Source organism: Asterias rubens, chromosome 16 (genome assembly GCF_902459465.1).
Source record: "Asterias rubens chromosome 16, eAstRub1.3, whole genome shotgun sequence".
Taxonomy (NCBI): Eukaryota; Metazoa; Echinodermata; class Asteroidea; order Forcipulatida; family Asteriidae; genus Asterias; species Asterias rubens.
In genome coordinates, this window is record NC_047077.1 from 12,683,684 (window position 1) to 12,707,414 (window position 23,731).

A 23,731-nucleotide genomic window follows, 5' to 3' on the forward strand; every position below is an offset into this window, starting at 1 on the left:
AAGACGCGTTACTCGTCCTAACTCGAGATAAGACGAGTCTTAACTCTTTGTGAAATCGACCCAAGTACACCTTGTACAGGCACCAGGACAATTAAGAGCACTAATTATCACATGAAAGACAATCATTTAATGAGTTTGTCTAGAGTAGCAAATGTTGACACATGTTACAAATGTAAATTACAACACATCCATATAATATTATACTTTAAAAGCAGCCATCAATTTCACCAAACTCTTCCTAATTTTTTTATTAATCTTAGGACTTAGGACAAGTTAAAGGGTCTATGTAACTTTTGTAGGACAAAAACACAATGTCCACAGATTTACACTAAACTTACACACACAGTTTGAAGATAATGATAGTAGAAAGCTTCCCTGAAAATATTACATGCTGAGGTGCCGTAGTTTTTGAAAAATGAGTAAAACAATGTCATGATAATAATTTTCAACTCATGAGATGAAAATTATTTTAATCTCTTACAAACGTATTTTCATGACATTGTTTTACTCATTTCTCAAATACTACAGCTCCTCAGTAAGTAGTATTTGAAGGGAAGCTTTCCACTATCATTATCTTCAAACCCTGTACCTTTAATGTAAATCTATGGACATTTTGAAAAAGTACCCAAACCCTTTAAGTTCCGTATCCTTAGACATTAGGACGATTGTACCCATCCAAAGTAAGAACGAGTTACTCAAAGCACACTAGCCTGATACTTCACAGAGCAGGCATGCAACTGCCCGTTGAAAAAAAAGAGGACATCTTTCATAGGCACAACGCAAGTGCGGAGCGAGGCAGCCGAAACGCCACGGGACATGATACCCACAATGGTACCCTTGAGGTTTATTATGCTCTTAGGTGCATTGTTAGCATGAACTAGGCTTATTTTACATAATTATTGTAGTTGTACACGGCCTTAAAAAAAAATTTGAAAAAAGAAGAAGTTTTTTTAAAGTTTTTTTTTTTTTTCACGAAAAACCCCCCCAAAAACGCAGAATTCTGTGGAAACGCGAAAGAGTTGCATGCCTGACAGAGGCAAGAAAGGCCATTGCCTCCATGCCCCCTGGTCATTGCCTGCGATTCATTGCCTGGTGCCATTGAAATACAATGTCCTCATGTATGATAGGGTGCCCTCTACCAAGGAGAAAAAGCCTTGGTGCCCTGCCCTTTCAAATGAGGAAATTGTAAATTTCTACTGGAGCATTTCAAGGGCACCAAGGCAATGACAAGGGGCAACGGAGGCAACCGCCTCCGTTGCCTCCGTGAAGTATCAGGCCTGCATGCCTGCATGTATGCGCGCTGATGTAGTTTAACACAAAATCTATTACCAGCACTTTTTGTAATCACCACCAGCCAGCCAATGTAAGACTTGTTGTATGACTCTGTCTGTCTACTTAAAATAAAGAGGTATTTAATATACAGTATGTAGGCCTAGGTTTTCTCGGTCAATTTCGGAAAATGAGCAGCCAATTTAACCTCCAAGCTATTATATTGCTCAAATTCGAATGCAACTGAAAAGGGTCATTCGATTTCGTTTTTTGATTAGTCAAATGTAATGTAGTGCATCATGCGATTTAAGAAAAAAATCATTCAATTTAACAATTCATCAAAGCAGCATTCAAGTTCGCACAGAGCATCTTGAGGCGTGTGTTTAGTCATTCAAATTCATTTTTGGGCAGTCTAAAAAAAGTTTGGTGGAAAGGTTTAGGGAGAAACATCTAGGCCTAAACAATAAAAAAGAAATTAATTGGAAAAACGCAAACTATTACCCCAATTCAAACACAATACAAAGTTAGGTCTTGGTCAGTTGACCAAAAAAAGATCCTGAATAAAGGGTCAGATAACCATCAAATACCTAACGAATACCTACCTAAGATAAAATTAAGAATTCAAAGAATTAAAAAACCATCATAGGGCCCAATGTAAGTGTACTGGAACCATAAACAAAGAAAAAAATAAGGTTCGCTTGAATTAAAGTGAATATACGAAACAGTTGCCTAGTGCAGTTTATTTGTAAATTCGTATTTCTTAAGTCGTATTGAATTCTCATTTTAGTGAAATTGATTGCCTCTTTACGAAATTGAAAATAACTAAATGAGCAAAATCTACAGTCGAACCAGCTTTGCTATAAACTGAATGATGATTGTGTGTCACGAAAAAGAATGACGATACACTAAACTGAACACTAACAGAATGCTACAGGAATTTGACTCGACTAAAAACGAAATTGAATGACCGAATTCTGAAATTGAAACATAGTCAGAACTGGAGTAGGCAAAACAGCTGAAATTTGAATGCATGAAAATGAAATTGGATACTGTTTTTCAGTCACTACTTGACTTTGTGGATTTTCCCTAGAACAATGCTCTGGGGTTTTCCTCCCACTTGGATACTCTTTTTCAGTCACTACTTGACTTTGTGGATTTTCCCTAGAACAATGCTCTGGGGTTTTCCTCCCACTTGGATACTCTTTTTCAGTCACTACTTGACTTTGTGGATTTTCCCGAGAACAATGCTCTGGGGTTTTCCTCCCACTTCTAGGGTACCGCACTTCTAATAACTTAAATTTCTTCATTGTCTTCTCACCTCGTCTAGATGCTGAAAATACTTTGTAAAGTATTATCATAGTATGTAGATGTAGAAAGCTGTTTTGGATGCAGTTCTAACAAGGATTGCTAGCAATGAGCCAGCATGAATTCTTAGTTCCAGCCACTACATGTAGTCCAGTCAGGATCTGGGCCAAAGCCAAAAGAGGTCATCCTGAGCTACATGTATAAATTTTCAAGTCTTTCTTTTGGGTGAAATAAGTATGTCGCTACAATGTATGTAGAGTAATATCTAAAGTTACAGGATTAAAATAAAGAAAATGAGATATAGTCTCCAATAATGATTTTAACGAGAAACGAGCGCTTAGAGTGCGACAGGACGGAATGACTAATTAAAACTATAATAACTTAATTTACAGGTTTATCAGTTTTTTTATTTTTCTATATAGACTAGCTGGTCATGGAGTACATATGTATCTAAACCAAATACTTCAAATATTTTTTTTAATTTATGCGAATATGCAAATCTAAAGGTATCAATTCCGTCCTGTCGCATTTTTTAATCTATTAATTAATATTCAAATGCTTAACTTTGTATTTATTTGTATGAATTCTTCCAAACTATCAATGACAAGTGTGTTTGACACTTTAAGCATATTTGCTTTCAATTAATTCCTCCAATTAACTTAATGAGGCAATCCGTAGTGTTCAAAACAGGACAAAAACAAGTGCGACAGGACGGAAATAGGTGCGACAGGACGGAAAACAGGTGCGACAGGACAGAATTATTTAGTCAGTTTCCCATTGTATGTTTTGTTTTTATCTGGTTATTTATACACTGGCTTAAAATGGATTAAAAACATTTAATTAGACCCATTTTTATAATGGTAATAGTTTATTAAAACCATGTGAACGAAATTCCATCCTGTCGCATTTCCGTCCTGTCGCATACAGTATATCATAATTAATCCTCAAGTAATTGAAAGAAAGAAACATGCAAAAATGATTCTTTTTCTGTAGGTTAGAGTATATGAGGGTATACTTGATTATAAAATAAAAAAGTGTGTTTAGTTGCTTTAAATTTGATAAAAATCTAAAAGCTAATTGAATGTTTCATCGATCCGTCCTGTATTTATTAAATACACCTACATCAAATTCCGTCCTGTCACACAAACGATACTTTTGGCTTTGGCCCATTTTCAAACAGGTCAATAGGGTCATATAGTCCATGCGTAGTTCATTCAGGTCAGTATGGTTAGCCAAACAGTTAGCCCACTCAGGTCAGTAGTTCAGTCAGAAGTCCACTCAGGTCAGTAGTCCATGTAGTCTATAGTCCACTCAGGTTGCAAAATCCATCATTCCACTCAGGTCAGTAGTATTAATGTATTTAATCCACTCGGGTCAGTCCAGGGTCAGTAACAATGTATTTAGTCCACTTGGGTCAGACAGTCCACTCAGGTCAGTAGTCCAGTCAGTAGTTCACTACATGCAAACAGTCCAGCCTTCACACTCTGGCCAATAGACTAACCTAACTAACCTAACTCTGGCCAATAGACTAACACTAATTCAGCCGAAGTGATATCAAGCCAGAGCCAATCCAAAGTACATTGTACATTATCGTCTTGCCAGTATTTTCTACAGCTCACTACAAAAACAAAATGCAATACACAGCAGCCTGTTAGGGGCCTAACTGACCATCAATCCACTGCATGTATTGTGTGTAAAACCATGGTAAAAACAATGCCTCAAGCTTTGACCCTAATTAGTGAAATTACACAACTCACCCAAGCAGCATACAATGCAAAAAGCTCACAGTCACATGGGTTTCCAAGCCACAGCTTCAACCATAGTCACATGTGTGTGTAAACTGAGCAGGTGTTAATTTCTCAGCTCAAACAGCACAAAAGCACTCACTCAACCAGCATAATTGTAGCATCAATTCATCCTGTACCAAAGACACTGAGCCTGTTTCTCTATGGTTTATCCAACCTATGGTTTATCTCCTCGGGACACTCTATTGTGAAAGCTTCTTTTGTTTTCATGTGTTTTCATTTCCTAAGGACAGCTTTATGCACCCTGTGTAATTTGAAAAATCTATAGACGTGCAGCCAGTACTTTCAACTGATATGTAAATTGCTCTGCGTGTAATACGTATTAGGCCTACATGTACAGTGTATAGTGATCAGCCTGATACTGATAGTATAGTCCGTACAGCCAAAATTATGTTTTGTGAGTGTGCAGACTATGGACAGTGATCTCAAGTGGATGCACAATGTTGTTTTCGTTTTTAAGTTTTTTTTTTATAAATTATTATTATTATTATTATTATTATTATTATATATTTTTTTTTAATAATGCAAAATGTTCTCTGTGGTACGTACATGTACGTTAGTATTTATATCTTGTGTAATTTTTACATTTCAATTATTTATATATGGCGCTGTACAATTGTATTTCAAATTGTATGTTTATTTTTTGTACTTCAAGACGAATAAATAATTCAATTCAATTCAAAAGGGTTTCAGTGCCGGAAAACCCGCCATCACTCAGGCACTCAGGAATCCCACCACGGGAAGAATTTCCTCTGTTTTCAACCACCAGACACTTTCAAAAAATAATTCTTGCAGAAGGTTTTCAACGAGCTGGTATGGTACATCTGAAGCCATTCATTTGGAGCACTTCTTTGATTTGAGTCTATTTGAATGATTGAATCCATCTCGCAACGGTTTCAAGGAAAACCTCTTTTTCACCAATTAAATAAATCCTGTGCAGAACCCTAGACAATGACACACAAAACATAAAGCCAGCTCTGTGGTATTCTATGGCTGGGAGCAGAACTTGTTTGTTTGTTTAAAAAAAAACCAAAAAACGTGTGATCTTTAGTAAACAAAGTGCAGAATACAGATTGAACATATATATGTAGCATTTTCAAAAATATTTTGTTTGTACGTCCCTCACGCATAAAAAACGCCCCCTTCTCAAAACCAAGTAAGTGTACATGTGTATTTTGAAACACGCTACAAAATATTACTGAGAAAATCAGATATTTTTTTTCAACTTTCAAAAATGTGAAAATGTAAAGAATGGCAGTGATTGCAAACTCTATCGATGTCCGTCCCTCATGTATAAAAAACAACTTCCAATCAAAATCGAAGTTGGGCCCCAGGTATTCACTAATAAAATAGCGAAAATACATTGTATTTTTAAACATCATACAAATAAATTTACAGACTGAAATTAGTTTTGATCTGTTATTCACTAGGGAAAGGCATTTTCGATTGATTTCCCAAGTGACACTGTGAGGGACGGGAATTGGATCATGCTCTAGATACAGATATAGACCAACTTTTGTTTACAACGAGAGACCTTGTATTTCAAAGGCATTTCTAGCAAGCTAGTACACTGGTTTTACATGGGAAATAAAACATTTTATATATATATTTATTGACCAAACTATTGTACTATCGGTATCCAAACGCAAGAGAAATTTATTAGGGCCTATAACAAAGCTGGACAAGTTTTAAAAAAAAAGTGACAATAAGCCGGACTATATTTCCCTAAAACATTTGTACAAAATAATGTTTTCTTCCATGGCATTGGGCAAAAAGTATACAAATTGTGCCTACAGAAAGAAGTAAAGCTTTGCGGGTCTTTTCTGATGTCACAGGTAAGGCCAAATAAAACAAAATAAAAACATTTGATCATCCCCTCCCGCATCATTTTTGAGGATGAATCCTTTCTTTTGATTTTGCTTTTTTTTTCAAAACCTCTCCCCATTACTTGTAATCAAGAGAGGTTTTATGATAATAATTATTTTGAGTACATGTTATTACCAAGTGTCCACTCCCTTTAAACTTTAATACTACTCTTTTTTAGAACTTGTAACTAAAGTAAGTTGTGACTTTAAACTGAAGAATTGGTGGCCTGGTTTGAACTTAAATGCTTGGAGGCCACCTTTGTCTTCGAAAACCCTAAAAAAAAGGCTAGTCCTCCTCTTTTTTGAAAAACCCGGATGATGTACTTGGTATTTTTTTCTACTACATGTAGGCTTCGCAAAAATGTACGGTCTGAAGTGTTAGCAAATGATGAGTCACAATGCAACACAGAGACTGTGTGTAATGCATTTTTTACCTGTTTACAGTACGTGTAGATTATCTGTGTATAAAGGTGCGCTTTTTTATTTAGGTAGGCCTACAATGGGGAAATTCAGACTCATTTCAAGGACTTCATGGGTGGATGAGTATTAAACTAAGAAAGAAGAATGCGACTATGCCAAACATGTTCCAAGAGGTTTCATCGGGTTAACTTTCCAGCTAAGCTAGCTCAATTTTTGGGCCCTTTCCCAAGGCCCCCATGACCACACCCACCAGCGTGTGCTTGCCAGACGTCCATTTCCTTACTAAGGCATGTACACGCACCATCGCCATATACATGATAATTGGAAACTTTCCAGCTAGGCTGACCCCCCTGGGCTCCTGCTCTATTAATAGGCCTACTTTTGGAAAGCTCTTCATCACTCAATGGACTTTAAAAATCTGCAAACGTACACAGTTTATGAGCCTGGTGGGCTATTTGACAAAAAGCTTAAATTGTTTTGTTGTCATGTAGCCTTTCAGAAAGTCTCTGCTAGGGTCGAAATGCCAGGCCACTGACTACTTTTTTGCAATAAGCTTTTACAGTACAAAGCCTGACACCCCAGCATCCCTAAAACAAACAGCAAGCTATCCAAACCAATACTATCAGGGTTTGCCCTTAACACATGCTTGGCATACATTTTACATTGTCTAGTAAACACCGACTGCAGGCTAGTATTAGTAAACTCCACCTCTCAACTTGCCAAATAAGCCCCTTTCACACAAGAGCAATTTAGCAAGGGTCCCTTGCTAAATTGCAGCATGGTTGTAAGACTTTAGCACCTCATAATGTGAAAGGACCATAATTTTTGGAGTGTCCAGGGTCCCTTGTCAAATCTTGTCCAATATTGCGTTTTATTTGCCAAAATAAGAGTCTCCTCTCCCTTGACCAAAACGTGTAAACACGTAAGGCTCCACTGGTTATTTGCACTTGTAATGCAAAAATTGTTGTATTTTAGGCATTTCTATAAGGTACAAAAATATGTCATAATGTTGAGGCCATATAAAAAAAATTGCCCACCGAAAAAAAATAATCCTAGGCTTAAAGAAGCCATGTGCCGTGTTATATTATTTTCTAATATTAAAATTTAAACATCAGCTTGGTGATTCAATTATCACTTTTTATTTTTACACTTTATTAATAAATATTAAGGGGAATTTCTTTTATTAAAAATATATAAAAACAGATTTAAAAGCCAATAATTATTCACACTTTTTATTTAATTTATTTTTATTTTTTGCAAATTACCATGGTAATTTTTAAAATTTAATAAAAAAATATTTTGAATAAAATGAAGACAACTGCTGGCTATAGTATAGAGTCATACACAGAGTCTCAAGGAACACTTGTAGTCACTGCAGATGTTTCTTCCATGTATGGCTTCACCGGGAAACCATACTTTCTCGTTTGCAGTGAAAACAGGAAAAACTCAAAACAAATGGGGCCAGTTGAAGTCATCGAAGATCGGTGTGTGGTGTGTGAACATTTCAAAATTCAATGTCCATCAAGTTTTTATAATTATATGTTTGCATACTACATATTAACAAATGAAGATAATTGGGGCATCGGTTGATATATGGCATCATTATTTTTTTCCCAATTCAAAGAAAAAGGCATAATACCGTGAAAACTGGTAAGATAAGAGGAGGAAACATATGATTATTATACAGTAATAACACTACTACACTCAGCACGTACACGAGGACTAAATAAATTTGCCTGTCTTCAGTCTTGGGCAACGAAAAGAGCGATAATATTTCCGTCCTACTAAATCTACATACCTTTCTCCGACGAAAACTTTTATTTCTTCCTCCATGCATCAACGAACACGCATAAAATACCCGTAGACTAGTCTAGGGACCTCATCATACAACAACAGTTTCTTGTTAAGATGATCGTGCGCTGAACGAAGATAATGGCGCAATGGTTTGTGTGTCGTCGATTGTTGTTTTTGTGTGTGTGGTCATTCTCGTACTCTTACGTAAACTCGCTCGACCCCAAAAGCGTTTTTGTAGAATTTTGGTTAACAAACCGGGGACGAGCTAAATTCTAGAGAGTAGTTCGTCAACTACCGCAAACGACTGTCACTCAACATTTTCTTTGATTAACCATGGAGGAAGGAAAATAGTCTAATTTTCTTCCTCCGTGATTCTCTGGACTTGTGGAAATTTGATCTTAAAGTTCTATCTCTTTGCAGATGTTTTTTGATAAAGAAACTCTCAAATGATTACAAATCTAAGGCCATTCAGATTCTCCGTCGTCACCATACAACGTAAAAAAAAAAAATCGTTGTTAATGACTTGTTTTATAGCGCCCTCTTGTGGTACATAATAATGGAAATTTACTAGTGACCACTAGAGGGCGCTACCACATCCCAATATACGGCTCTGAAATGAGCATGTCACAAGTTATTTTTTTTTGTAGGCAAGAATAATTAAAGCGTAACAGTTTTTCTATGTGTGCATTGGCGGCAAGCATATTGACCATGGAAGTAAGAAAGTTGCTACGGCTTGAATCATTTATCCGGGCCTTCATTTTCCGCTGTCAAAAACGAACCCGCATTAAATCTTTAACCACCCCCCCCCCCCAGACTTGATGAGAAGGCGTTAGGCGCTGCCTATTTGTCTGCCGTTCATGCAACAGTCACAGTGCGGTTATACACATGCAACGGTCGTAGGTAGCGCGCGGGACTCGACTCACACACACATACTGAGATCGAGGGTGAGTGTACCGTCCCCGTAGCTACACCTACACACAAACAAACAAACAAACAAACAGACAGACAGACAGACAGACAGACAGACAGACAGACAGACAGACAGACAGACAGACAGACAGACAGACAGACAGACAGACAGACAGACAGACAGACAGACAGACAGACAGACAGACAGACAGACAGACAGACAGACAGACAGACAGACAGACAGACAGACAGACAGACAGACAGACAGACAGACAGACAGACAGACAGACAGACAGACAGACAGACAGACAGACAGACAGACAGACAGACAGACAGACAGACAGACAGACAGACAGACAGACAGACAGACAGACAGACAGACAGACAGACAGACAGACAGACAGACAGACAGACAGACAGACAGACAGACAGACAGACAGACAGACAGACAGACAGACAGACAGACAGACAGACAGACAGACAGACAGACAGACAGACAGACAGACAGACAGACAGACAGACAGACAGACAGACAGACAGACAGACAGACAGACAGACAGACAGACAGACAGACAGACAGACAGACAGACAGACAGACAGACAGACAGACAGACAGACAGACAGACAGACAGACAGACAGACAGACAGACAGACAGACAGACAGACAGACAGACAGACAGACAGACAGACAGACAGACAGACAGACAGACAGACAGACAGACAGACAGACAGACAGACAGACAGACAGACAGACAGACAGACAGACAGACAGACAGACAGACAGACAGACAGACAGACAGACAGACAGACAGACAGACAGACAGACAGACAGACAGACAGACAGACAGACAGACAGACAGACAGACAGACAGACAGACAGACAGACAGACAGACAGACAGACAGACAGACAGACAGACAGACAGACAGACAGACAGACAGACAGACAGACAGACAGACAGACAGACAGACAGACAGACAGACAGACAGACAGACAGACAGACAGACAGACAGACAGACAGACAGACAGACAGACAGACAGACAGACAGACAGACAGACAGACAGACAGACAGACAGACAGACAGACAGACAGACAGACAGACAGACAGACAGACAGACAGACAGACAGACAGACAGACAGACAGACAGACAGACAGACAGACAGACAGACAGACAGACAGACAGACAGACAGACAGACAGACAGACAGACAGACAGACAGACAGACAGACAGACAGACAGACAGACAGACAGACAGACAGACAGACAGACAGACAGACAGACAGACAGACAGACAGACAGACAGACAGACAGACAGACAGACAGACAGACAGACAGACAGACAGACAGACAGACAGACAGACAGACAGACAGACAGACAGACAGACAGACAGACAGACAGACAGACAGACAGACAGACAGACAGACAGACAGACAGACAGACAGACAGACAGACAGACAGACAGACAGACAGACAGACAGACAGACAGACAGACAGACAGACAGACAGACAGACAGACAGACAGACAGACAGACAGACAGACAGACAGACAGACAGACAGACAGACAGACAGACAGACAGACAGACAGACAGACAGACAGACAGACAGACAGACAGACAGACAGACAGACAGACAGACAGACAGACAGACAGACAGACAGACAGACAGACAGACAGACAGACAGACAGACAGACAGACAGACAGACAGACAGACAGACAGACAGACAGACAGACAGACAGACAGACAGACAGACAGACAGACAGACAGACAGACAGACAGACAGACAGACAGACAGACAGACAGACAGACAGACAGACAGACAGACAGACAGACAGACAGACAGACAGACAGACAGACAGACAGACAGACAGACAGACAGACAGACAGACAGACAGACAGACAGACAGACAGACAGACAGACAGACAGACAGACAGACAGACAGACAGACAGACAGACAGACAGACAGACAGACAGACAGACAGACAGACAGACAGACAGACAGACAGACAGACAGACAGACAGACAGACAGACAGACAGACAGACAGACAGACAGACAGACAGACAGACAGACAGACAGACAGACAGACAGACAGACAGACAGACAGACAGACAGACAGACAGACAGACAGACAGACAGACAGACAGACAGACAGACAGACAGACAGACAGACAGACAGACAGACAGACAGACAGACAGACAGACAGACAGACAGACAGACAGACAGACAGACAGACAGACAGACAGACAGACAGACAGACAGACAGACAGACAGACAGACAGACAGACAGACAGACAGACAGACAGACAGACAGACAGACAGACAGACAGACAGACAGACAGACAGACAGACAGACAGACAGACAGACAGACAGACAGACAGACAGACAGACAGACAGACAGACAGACAGACAGACAGACAGACAGACAGACAGACAGACAGACAGACAGACAGACAGACAGACAGACAGACAGACAGACAGACAGACAGACAGACAGACAGACAGACAGACAGACAGACAGACAGACAGACAGACAGACAGACAGACAGACAGACAGACAGACAGACAGACAGACAGACAGACAGACAGACAGACAGACAGACAGACAGACAGACAGACAGACAGACAGACAGACAGACAGACAGACAGACAGACAGACAGACAGACAGACAGACAGACAGACAGACAGACAGACAGACAGACAGACAGACAGACAGACAAACAAACATACAACAAACAAATAAACTAACTAAGACATTTAATCAACAACTTGGAAAGAACAATGTCTATAATATGTAAATCAAACTTTGAATGGTCTAGAAGTTAGAACGTGAAAAATGCGCACTTTACTTGCGTAGGATCTTTACTAAAGATGGAAATATCAATGTAGGGGCATCCTGTGTCTCCTTTAGTTATTGTCAAGCATTTCTTTCTCTCTCTGTTCAATAGAGCATCTAATTCATTTTGCAGATATGGATGTAAAGTTGAATTGAATTGAAGGAAGGACTTGTAAAACGAGTTTATGGTGAGACGGTCGCCCGGGACCTAGCAACGTGACGTCACATCATTGGAAACCATGTACACAACACACGCGAAAAATAAATCGTTGAGAATCAGTTTTGGATTGACAACGTGAAAAAATGGCTCTCCCGTTTTTACCGGGGAACACATTCACAGATCCTACGGTAAGAAAACATTAAAGTAAATTAATAGATTATAGAGTAAGGATAGTCGAGTTAGGGCCTACTTCTGTGATTCTTTTTGAGGATGTAGGACAAATAATTCAACGGTTAAATTAAGCTCGAATATGCGAGTGGTTTTTCGGAACCTGCCGACTTGCGACTGCGAAGCCGCCCGTGCAGCGCTAGATTCTCGTCTATTTATTTTAGTTTGAACGAATGAGTAATTATAATTTATAACCTAACCATTTAGTTGTGAAATACACCAAATTCGTGAAATGGGTGGCTTGATTTTGAAAATATTAGGTCTAGTGTATTTACACAAAATCAACTTTTATTACCGCACACAAAAAAGGAAGTTTGCCTGTCAGCCTGGCCCTGTGTTTACCATGTTTACTGTCGAAATGAAGTCGTAAAAATGTTTGTCTTAACTTACAAGTTTAAAATTAAAGCCAAGGGGAATAGACCTTTATATCGAGATTCCCTCCTGGCTGATTTTTCAATTGTGAAAAGGCATTTTTGGAAAGTGGGACACTGTCCCTGGAATTTGCTGTCCCTGTAAGTGTAACTGTATGCCCCCTGCCCTGATCTTCCCACAAATGCCTTTCGACAGTTGAGAAAAAATCAGCCAGTCAGGATTTCGCGATAAGGTCCATCAATCATTCAATGACAATGCCAAAACTATTGACTCAGTTCAGATAGCATATTCAAAAATTTGATTGGAAATCATTTGCTAAATTTACAATAATTGTTGTCATTCACAAAAGAAAAAAGGGAAAAATAAAAGGAGCACGTTCTGTGGGTCAATCGAAATTTGAATCACTTGCCAAATTATTCAATCTGTTTTCTTATCCATACAGAAGAGGAAATATCACAGATCACAGTCTCTTGGCTACAAAAATGGCTACGCCCTGTCCAATCGACCGGAGGTTGGCATAGGTGGGGAGCCCATCGAAGTAAACCAACTTTCCCTGGCTGAGCTGGAAGAGTTGAACAACAAACGACCAACTCTGACCTACGGTCAAGCCAAGCAAGCCCCACCAGAGGACTTCATCCCTGCCCATGTTGCATTCGATAAAAAGGTAACGATCAAATCTTCAGGGCTCAAAATAACGCTTGACAAATTTCTTTGCTTAGCAAAAATTGAGTGGCTCTACTTACCGTAAACACAGAATTGGTGCTTACGGAAGTTGGGAATTCTGTGCTTACGGCAAGCGTATTTCAAGGGTCAGCAGCAAATTTTTGCTTCTGCGCGTGCGTACTCCACGTTACTTGGCATTCTTTTGCGCTTGCACGTAAGCGGGGAATCATGATCGTAAGGCAAAACAAAATAACATGTGTGTTTCCTATTACACTGGCCAAAAAATTAGGGTCGGTAGGGATGAAAACACATTTTATTTGGTTGAATTATTTTATTGCTTCAAAACTTAGGGTAGGAACGAATTTTACAAATATTTTTGCCCTTGCATGTAAATTTCCAGTAAATTTAACGATGTCCAAGTTTCGACTCGAAAATCTCTTAAAATGACACAGAAAATAAGCCCCAAAAAAGCAACCGTTCCGAGGTCGGTAAATTTCACGTAACACAAAAGCAGATTTCACGCCTGTAGTCGTTGTTACTTTGCGTGCGACAATAAAATACAAGAAACATTGAACGCTAGAGGTCGTTTTGGAACAATGCAATAGCGTGAGATAAAACGCCCTCTATTTGTAAAATGTACGCGAACCGACAATAAACGCATTGAGACAAGACTCGACGTGTCACGTGGGAATTTTAGCGTGTTTCCAGGCGGCGCAAAAGCGAGGGCGTAGCGCAGCCCGTCGGCGTACATCGCTCAATCAACATCTGTTGTGCAATCTCAAGATTGAGCAGCGCAATAAACAGATTGCTAGCATCGTGTAAATGCATGCAGCGACCTCCAGCGACCTCCCAACACACGCTACACGTCGTCTGTCCGTCGTTGCATGCAATACTAGTACTTGATCATTCAACCATGGATCAACGACGTCTTTTCTTGTAAGAAAATGTGTATTTTCTAATGCTTTATTTTAAATGTGAAAACATGTTAGAAAAAAGGAAACATTAAATATAAAAACGTTAAAAATATGCAGTATTTTGTCAAGTGGGGAGTGGGATCGGGTTGTTTTATTTTATTTTGTCTGTAAATGTATAAAATTCCATAGGGTCGGCGTGTTTTTCTAGGGTCGGTCGGGTAACCGGAAACACATATATTATTTTGTTTGGCCTAAGCGCAGAATTATGCGGTAAGCAAAGCCATAAAATTGGGCCCATTTCTGTTTAAAAGCAAAACTTGATCTTCAAAAGAGACCGTTTAACTGAAATTATTACTAATTTATTTCTGTTTTTGTGAAACCATTTTACAGGTGCTGAAGTTTGACGCCTACTTTCAACAGACAGTTCACGAATCCCGCAATGAATATTACCGTGTACGTCCAGTCATTATTTATTACTATCTGGAAGACGACAGCATTTCAGTCGTTGAGCCTCATGTTGAGAACAGTGGTAAGTGTAAAAACAAAACAATAATAATAATATTTTTGCGGTATCACAATGTGTGTATCTACATATACTTGCTAGGTAGATTATATTCTTTTAAGAGCTTGTCCTGCTTTATTTTCTACTACAAGTTCTATTCTTCTATAAAGCAAGACAAATTCTTAAAAAAAACAGTAGATACTCACATGGTAGTATGGCAAACCTAATAAATTGATGCCTCACCATGCAAGGCCTCCAATCCCACAAACAATCATAATAGTGGCTTTTTATATAACTGTCATATTCGTCACTCAGTGAATATTTTTTCATTTGCGTTTTTCAGGAATGCCCCAGGGCAAGCTGATAAAGAGACAACGACTCCCTAAGAATGACCAGGGAGATTACTGGCACTGGAAGGATCTTAACATAGACATCAACGTCACATTCTATGGCAAGATCTTCCACATCACAGACTGTGACAAGTGGACAAAGGTAAACAATGCAACCAATAGTTACTTAAACCCTCCACCTAAATTTTGGGGTCTTCCTGTTTTGTCAATATCTTTGCCTGGGGTTGCCATCTTACAGATCATAAACACTGTTGCATTACTGCGCGTTTATCTATTTCCATGATTTTGCTTGTAACCTCAGACTATATTGCTTACGGTTTCTCGTAAAAGCAAATAATTCAATGGGCAATAAGCACAGGATTCCGTCGTAAGCAGAGCCATAAAATGGACCAAGATGTTAATAAAGATTTTTTTTACTGTTCATCATTCTAAAAAACTGATTTTGTAATGTTGTGTTTGTCTGTTTGTAGCCAGTTTTTTTTTTTTGTGTTTAAAGGAGTACATTGCCTTGGATCGGTCGAGTTAGTCTTTGGAAAGCGACTGAAACCGTTTGTTATATGGTTAGAAAGATGTTTTAAAAGTAGAATATAACAATCCACACATACATGCCTCAATTGTACGGTTTTCCTTTTACGTCGAAGAGAAACACGGTCTGCGGAGTAAAAATTTTGACTCCCTAAAATGGCCGACCGTGTTAGTTCGCGACGTAAAAGGAAAACCAGGAAATTTTGAGTTATACTTGTGTGGATCACTATATTCTACTTTTAAAACATCTTTCTAACCATTTGCATTTCACAACAAACAGTTTCAAATGCTTTTAAAAGACCAACTCATTCTATCCAAGGCAACATGTTCCTTTCAGCAGCTCTCTATGTACATTGCGCCCACACTTACAGTCAGATCTTTCAGACATGTCAAGCTGACTGAAACCCGAGGTGGTCCAATCTTTTATTATTTTTGTTGGTTCGTTCTTTCTGTGCAGGAGTACATGGCAAGTGAAGGAATTGAGCTTGACACACCCCAGGGAGTTCCAAACGACCCGTACATTGAATCCCGCAAGGAGTCGGCCGCCCTCCGTACCTACCAGACTAAGACAACGTTTGACAAGCTCAAACAGTTCCTAGAGCTTGATCGACAGGTAATTTTGAAAAGACTGATGTCTGTAACCAAGATGCTCCAGAGTTGTTCCAAAGGACTGTAACAGTCGATCTTCGACTTCTAACGCGTCCAGTCGCTAAATATTTCAGACGTCAAACTTATCATGTACTTAATTCAGAATTTGAAGCTGGTGTCCATAATCTGTCCAATTGCATCTGATGAAGTAGTTATTGCTATGAAAGCTCGTGCATTCAAATTTGATTAGTTATAATTTTTAAGTGCTGCCACTACCTTTCTTGTTTTGTCCATTTTCTATCAATCAACCTGATTCGTAGCTCTAAGCTAATCCACAGACCGTTATACTCATGATCATTCGATATTATTTTCAACCACTTAGGTGCTGCGTTTCTACAGCGTATGGGATGACCGTGATAGTATGTTTGGTGAGATGCGTCCATACATCATCCAGTTCTATCTGGTCAATGATACCGTGGAGGTTCGGGAAGCTCATGAGCCCAATGACGGTCGCGACCCGTTCCCTCTCTTACTCAAGCGTCAAAAGCTGCCAAAGGATCGCTACAATGTTGAATGTAAGTTCAGGATATTGAAGGTCTTTGATTAAGGAAATCCCATCTACAGCTTTCAAGGCATTGATGTACTGCCTCCACACTACTGGTATTTAGTCAAAATAAAACTTACTTCGCCTAAAAACTTACTTTGTAACAAGCAATGCAGAGCTGTTGATAGTATAAAACATTGTGCAAAACGGCTTCCTTTTGAAGTAAAGTAGTTTGTGAGAAAGAGTTAAATTTCACTTAAATAATAAAAGACTTTAGCTGAAGCCTTTTATCTGAAAGCACACAAAGTAATGCAACAAGGGTGGTTTTTTCTTATCATTATTCTCTTGCAAATTGGATGACCATTAGCCCAAATTTTCACAGGTTTTTGCATATGTTGGGATACTACATGTACAACTGAGAATACTGTTCTTTGACAATTACCGAACATGTCCAGTGCCTTTAAGATGGATGTTTTATCTTAAATTTTGCCACATTGTTCTCCCGTGCAGCATCCTTCCCCGCCGTCGTAATGGAACTGTCCGATCATGAAATCAAACAGTGGTGTACTCCTCAAGATTTCTGGATCGGTAAGACAGTCTTCATCTACAACCGACCATTCCTGATCTACGATACCGATGAGTTCACCAAGGCATGGATGCATCAGAAGTACGGCTTCAAAGATTTCACCCCAGTGGAGGTGAAAGGTCCAGCTAAGAACCTACCTTCCATGGTGAGTAACAGTAACTTGGTACCTAAGCCCTCACCTCATAGTTGTGTAACACCAACCAGTGCTCAACTTCATTGAGCGGTTCAGCAGAAAATGCTGCTAAGTAAATGAGGGGGACACCAGGTGCAACAATAAAAACTTAATAGTAACCAGATTTAGGCCTGGGCGAATTATTCGAATATCCGGTTAATGGCGAATAGGTTTTCTTATCCGTAACCGCGAATGCCTTTTTTTTTCTTAACCGGATATCCGCATAGGGCGCGAATACCTATTTATAAACCGGATAGTTCTGTAATGACAACCAAGTAACCGGATATTCTTTTAATATCCGAATATCCGCGGACGTCAGGCGACAACTGATGTTTTGAATGTTTTGTCTGAATCCTTATGAAACTTCTATTAAGACAGCATAAAACAACATAAATTAAGTATTTAACTATGCTCACCTCCGTGAAGAGTTAAAACAACGACGTGATTTGTTCAAAGATCACAAAAGTTTTCCTTCACAGAGAGTCAATCACGACCAAACGAAAAAAAGCAAATCGCCATCTTTAAATTAGATCCGGTTATTTTTATGAATGAACCGAGTGCGATGTCTAAAACTAATATCAATCCGCCCATACGATCTCATTCACAAACGAACAGCACCCTCTAGCGGCGAAAAAAACTATTCGAATATCCGGTTAATTTCGGATAGTTGGCCAGCGGTATCCGAATATCAAAATTTCACTATTCGCCCAGCACTAACCAGATTCTGTGTTAGCAAAACTTATCTGTGCTTAGTAAGTTTTTATGCTTACAGGCTATTATCCTTGAGTTGCATCACCCTTCATATGTGACGTAAAGCCATAGGTCCCACACCAGGATTGGTGGCAGTGCACGTAGAAGAAACACTAATCGTACAGGCAGTGTTTGTGGAACACACATAGCAAGCACCCTTGTTTCCTCAGGCTTGCGAGCTACATTAACTAAAACCAAAAGAATAGGTCATTAGAACACCTCTCTTAGGCTGTAACTGTCTCTTCTACAACATTCACTGGGAGTTTGACGACTGATGATGTCAAATTTAATTAATCGCAATTATATCGAATATCGCGAAATATTGTCGGCGATACATCATCAATAAAATAAATCGATATTGCCCATGAGGCATCCTTGGATTCACTGCTGAAAATGTATTGCCAGAGTTGACTGCTACCTCTACAGCCCTTTTCTCAAGAGCTGATTGGATTTGGAACAAGCCATCAGAGGCTGCAGTCACTACAACAAATCTGCAATGGTTCAAGAGAGAAGCTCACTGCCAGCTATAAGATGGATGTAGCTTATAATCACTCTCAGGACAATATAATCATCTTATTAGCACAACCTTGGCACACACGCACAGAGCACAAATGGATTTCGCAACCCACCCTCTCCACAGGACAGCAGCAATGCTTTTATTAGGAGAGTATAACTTCAGGAGAGATTAAAGATTCAAGACAATTTCTCATGAGTCCTCCTTACTTGACAATGCAAACTCCTTTGCTTGTTGTTGAACATTGTTTGCCAGGCTCAGTAACCATCTTTCAAACTCTGACCTCTGGACTTAAAACACAGTTAGAATTCCCACAATTCAGTTTAGTTCAGCTCAGTGCGGTGTGTGAAGTACTTGATGATGGGTGTTGCGTCAAGACAAGTCTGCAAAACACTTCAAGATTCAAGAAGGCATCATACAATAACGATGATCTTTTCTCTTTGCCATCTTGCAGAATCTACCGCCTTATAATGGGTTCGGTTCCTTGGAGGATTCTTTGCAGTCTTGTCTCTCCCTCGTACCTCAACCTCCCAAGAAAGACTTCATTAAAATGTTGGAGAACGACCACAAACAACTAAGATTTGAAGCAGTCCTTGTAAGTACCATATAATTTACTGTTTGAGTTTTGAGCAAGACGCTTTACTATAATTGCTTCTAGTCACCGAAGGGGTATAAATGGGTACCTGGGAGGGTAGAGGATTATATTGTATTCAAATAAAGCTACCATACCACAGCTCAAGGCTATATACTCCCCAGGGAGCTGAGGCTGTGTCCGAATTGACGACTTTGGCTACAGCTACGGCTAGATCAGCGCGTCTGTCAGTGTTGAAGAATAGCGGACGCATGCGCCCTAGCCGTAGCTGTCGCCAATTCGGACACGGCCTCAGAAAGATTAAAAAGGAATGTTATTGGCCCAATGACCAGAGGACAACTTCACAAAGAGTTAGGACTCGTCTAATCTCCAGTTAGGACGAGTATCTCGTCCTAACTTAGGATTAATCTTAAGGTCTGCAGGGTTAGGACTCGTCCTAAGTCCTAAGATAAGTCTTAAGTTAGGAAGAGTTTTGTGAAATCAACAGCAGGGAATGTAAAGAACATTGAGACATTATTGTGAAATGCGCTATATGAGAACCAGTTGTACAACATTCTTAAAGTAATGAATTTGTCCATCTTTTTTAGCGGTGTCACAGCATGTACCAACCGCATCTCTGGCTGCAGCAATTACAAACCGACACCACTGAAATATGAATCTCAAAATCTGTTTTGGAAATTCAAATTGTCCAACTAATTTTAATTGATTTTTGATCAATGTAGGCACTTCAAATTATTGACCAGGATGCTTAAGAACTAAATCTTTATAACAAGCAGAATATCGGGTAAAGATTTTAACAATTTCTTTTCCCTGGGTCGCTACTAAATAATGACCCTACCTTAAATCTTGCTTTCTCTATTGTTTGATCAGGATTCCGTTAAACCAGAGGATCGCGGTCGCCGATTCATCATCTCCTACCGCCTTGCTGATGACATGGTCACCATCTTCGAGCCGCCCGTGCGGAACTCGGGCATCATCAGCGGGAAGTTCCTTGAGCCGACTCGCGTCACTAAACCAAACTCCATCCCGGAGAGACCCGAGTTCTATGGACCTCAGGACATGTACATCGGCGCAGTCATCCAGGTCTTCAGTCATCGCTTCGTCATCACAGACGCTGACAACTACGTGCTGTCGTACTTGGAGGCAAACAGCGGCGACTTTCCTGGGAGTCAGAAGACGATTGACACGATCCGAGAGAGGAGATCTTACGGTGAGCCAACGATGAAGACATCGGTGAAGGGCGCCCCCATGCAAGTCAAGAGAAGGTGAGGTTGTTCACAAGATAGGCCAAATGTTAAAGTCAGCACAACACTTGGCTGGCTACACACCCGGAGAGTGTATTTTGTGAATAAAATGAGGGTTTAAATACAAAACATAACTCACAGACTGTTCTAGCAAAACATCCTTCCAAAATTAATAGTATGTGGAGCATGGCAAGAGCAGCAAGCTACAATCGCAACCAAAATGTTGGGCCACCCATTCCCAACGTTACATAAAACCATTCCATGTCCACTTCCCCCTGACATGAAACATCCTTTCCCCTGTCCCCCCGCTCAATGTTGACTGGAACACAGAAGACTGTGCAATCCGTGCAAACGGAACCAACATTGAAAGGGGGCTGGGGGGCCCAACGAGATATAGCCGGGATCATAGCTAGCTCCATGGTAAAAGCCGGTGCTCCCCACAAAATGGAGAGAAGTACAGAGCGCAAAGAAAGGCTCTCTCGTGCTGAAAACCTAAAACATGCATCATCTTTATAATCTAATGTAAAATGTTTTTTTTTTCTTTTTGCAGTCCCGGTGATCTGAAGAGGTTGATTCACGAAATTAAAGCTCAGCTGCGGAAAGATAACTACATCAACTTCAACTCCCTGACTGAAGCATTCTTACAATACGACCGGGACCGTTCAGGCTACGTTGATATCGGAGAATTGAAGAAGATCTGCCAGAAACAGAATCTGCCTCTCGATGATGACCTCATGGAAGCCGTAAGTCTTGAGATTTTTGTTTTCTTTCTCGCCCTCTCCTGTCGCCCACCCCTGAAAAGAAGCACTCAGGCCTGATACTTTGGGGAGACAACTAAGGCGATTGCCTCCATGCCCCTAGTCAATGCCTCTGTGCCCTTGAATTGATCCAATAGAATTAAATTTACAATTTCCTTATTATAGGGTGCCCTTTATTAAATGAGAAAATTGGTTTGCACAACAAATTTCTCTGTCTGATAGCTCCTAAAACTATATATAACTTAATCATTACAACATTGCATTTTTTATTTTGTTCTAATAATTCTATATGTTTTTCAATTTGCAGTTAATTGAAGAGTGTGGCGGGGACGCTCAAGGCAGAATAAAACACGCTGAGTTCATGCGCTTCCTCACCTGGGATTAGAACAGCCACTGATGTACTTTGGATCTGGATTGGGAACAGCCTTTTCTTGAAGCCTTACGTGATTGAACCCAACTGAAGTTAAACCTTGGCACAAAAAAAACACTTCCCTACTTTAAAGACTTGTTGTAAATGAAAACCCACCAACAAATAGTTATTTTTCCCAGTCCATGGATTTACTTTGGAGTTATCCAAGCTGTAGACAGCTTCTGAAGAGTAAATTATTCTAATTCACCTCGGAAAAGTTTCCCTCAAAATTGTTACAAACTGTGGTAGTCTGCTTTTACTTTGAATTTATGGCTTTCCAAAGTGTTCAAACACTGGTTGGCAAAAGCTTGGGATGTTCCCTTTACAATATCAAAGTGTGACAATAAAATAGAAAAGTCTTTATAACTGCAGGAAAAAAACAGTGAAATATCCGTCTCAACATGGAGCAAGTTTTAGTGTGCACCGTGGTTAACTAAAGGTTGACTATTTTGACTCGAACCCAGGCTAGTCGACCATTGGTTGACTACGGTGGTCGACCATTCGGAACCAACCTCGTAACCGTAGTTTCTTTACTGGTCCCAATAGCCTGTTCCACATGTGTAAAGAGCAGAAGGGAACTAGCGACACTACAGCGAAAATGCGGAAGTGTTCCTAATTGCTGACTAGACTTTCAAACGAGTTGTTCGAGTCGGTGGTCAATCACTGGTCGACTAAATGTTCGCACTTGAACTTGCTCCGAGTTAGTGGTCACTGAAACTATCCTGTTGGGACAACTTAAGTTTGAATGGGAAGGGTGAAAAATGCTGTAATACAATGAATGCAAATCACAAATTACTTTAAGACTGGCTGAAATCATATTATGTGTTGAAATGAGTATATATTAATACTTGCAGATGCGCAGATTATTTAAGGCTAAACAAATTCTGTATAAAGTCTTGAGAAAATAACGCATCGAGGACAAACACAGTTTCAAACAATTTTCGTTTATGTTTGTTGATATTAGTGGGAACATTTCCTAATAAAATGATTACAACAATAAAAACTATTGAACTATTTAATGTTTAAGATACCCTGTGGGTGGTGAATATACGATTTCACGTATAAATGTTGTACATAGTTCTGAAGTTCCCATAATTATATAGATAATTTTTTTTTTTAATTGTTACTATTGATGCAAGTTACATGTATATTTAGTCTTCAGTCAAGGCACTCATAGCTTGGTACATAACACAAATCGCCAGTGGTGGTGCTGTTCTTGTTGTATGGGAAGCTGTGAGTTGCTTGAATAAAGGCCAATGTATATACATTTAAAAAAAGGACCGAGGCACAGAGTTCATAAATATCGTCTCTGTGAATACCAGCCCTAGGCTACAATGTAGATTTCAAAGCACTAAGATACATCTTAAAGGCAGTGGACACTATTGGTAATTACTCAAAATAATTATCAGCATAAAACCTTACTTGGTGACGAGTAATGGGGAGAGGTCGATAGTATAAAACACTGTGAGAAACGGCTCCCTCTGAAGTGCCATCGTTTTCGAGAAAGAAGTAATTTTCAACGAATTTGATTTTGAGACCTCAGATTTAGAACTTGAGGTCTCGAAATCAACCATCTAAACGCACACAACTTCGTGTGACAAGGGTGTATTCTTCTTTCATTATTATCTTGCAACTTTGACAGGTTTGTTATTT

The 23,731-nt window shown here is 39.9% G+C and overlaps 2 protein-coding genes across 2 annotated transcripts in view; one reads left to right on the top strand and one right to left on the bottom strand.

Moving 5' to 3' along the window:
- Positions 1–8,587, bottom strand: part of LOC117300862 (vacuolar protein 8-like) — a 30,147-nt gene extending 21,560 nt beyond the window's left edge. The window contains exon 1 of the mRNA XM_033784715.1: positions 8,463–8,587. The gene's annotated coding sequence lies outside the window, so the exon portion shown is untranslated. The remainder of the gene's footprint in view (positions 1–8,462) is intronic.
- Positions 8,588–12,462: 3,875 nt separating this feature from the next.
- LOC117300974 (EF-hand domain-containing protein 1-like) lies at positions 12,463–23,345 on the top strand. Its single transcript, XM_033784846.1, has 11 exons — positions 12,463–12,555; positions 13,410–13,631; positions 14,935–15,073; positions 15,390–15,538; positions 16,379–16,534; positions 16,892–17,084; positions 17,564–17,784; positions 19,530–19,670; positions 20,538–20,932; positions 21,462–21,654; positions 21,977–23,345. The coding sequence occupies exons 1-11, from the start codon at positions 12,511–12,513 to the stop codon at positions 22,052–22,054; spliced, it is 1,932 nt and encodes a 643-aa protein (XP_033640737.1). The 5' UTR covers positions 12,463–12,510; the 3' UTR covers positions 22,055–23,345.
- Positions 23,346–23,731: the final 386 nt, after the last annotated feature.

Bases quoted from the DNA above. Each gene is read 5' to 3' on its own strand.
- LOC117300974 (XM_033784846.1), top strand. From the start codon at position 12,511: ATGGCTCTCCCGTTTTTACCGGGGAACACATTCACAGATCCTACG. The intron at 13,632-14,934 runs GTAACGATCAAA...ACCATTTTACAG, and splicing joins ATGTTGCATTCGATAAAAAG to GTGCTGAAGTTTGACGCCTA. The intron at 15,539-16,378 runs GTAAACAATGCA...CTTTCTGTGCAG, and splicing joins ACTGTGACAAGTGGACAAAG to GAGTACATGGCAAGTGAAGG.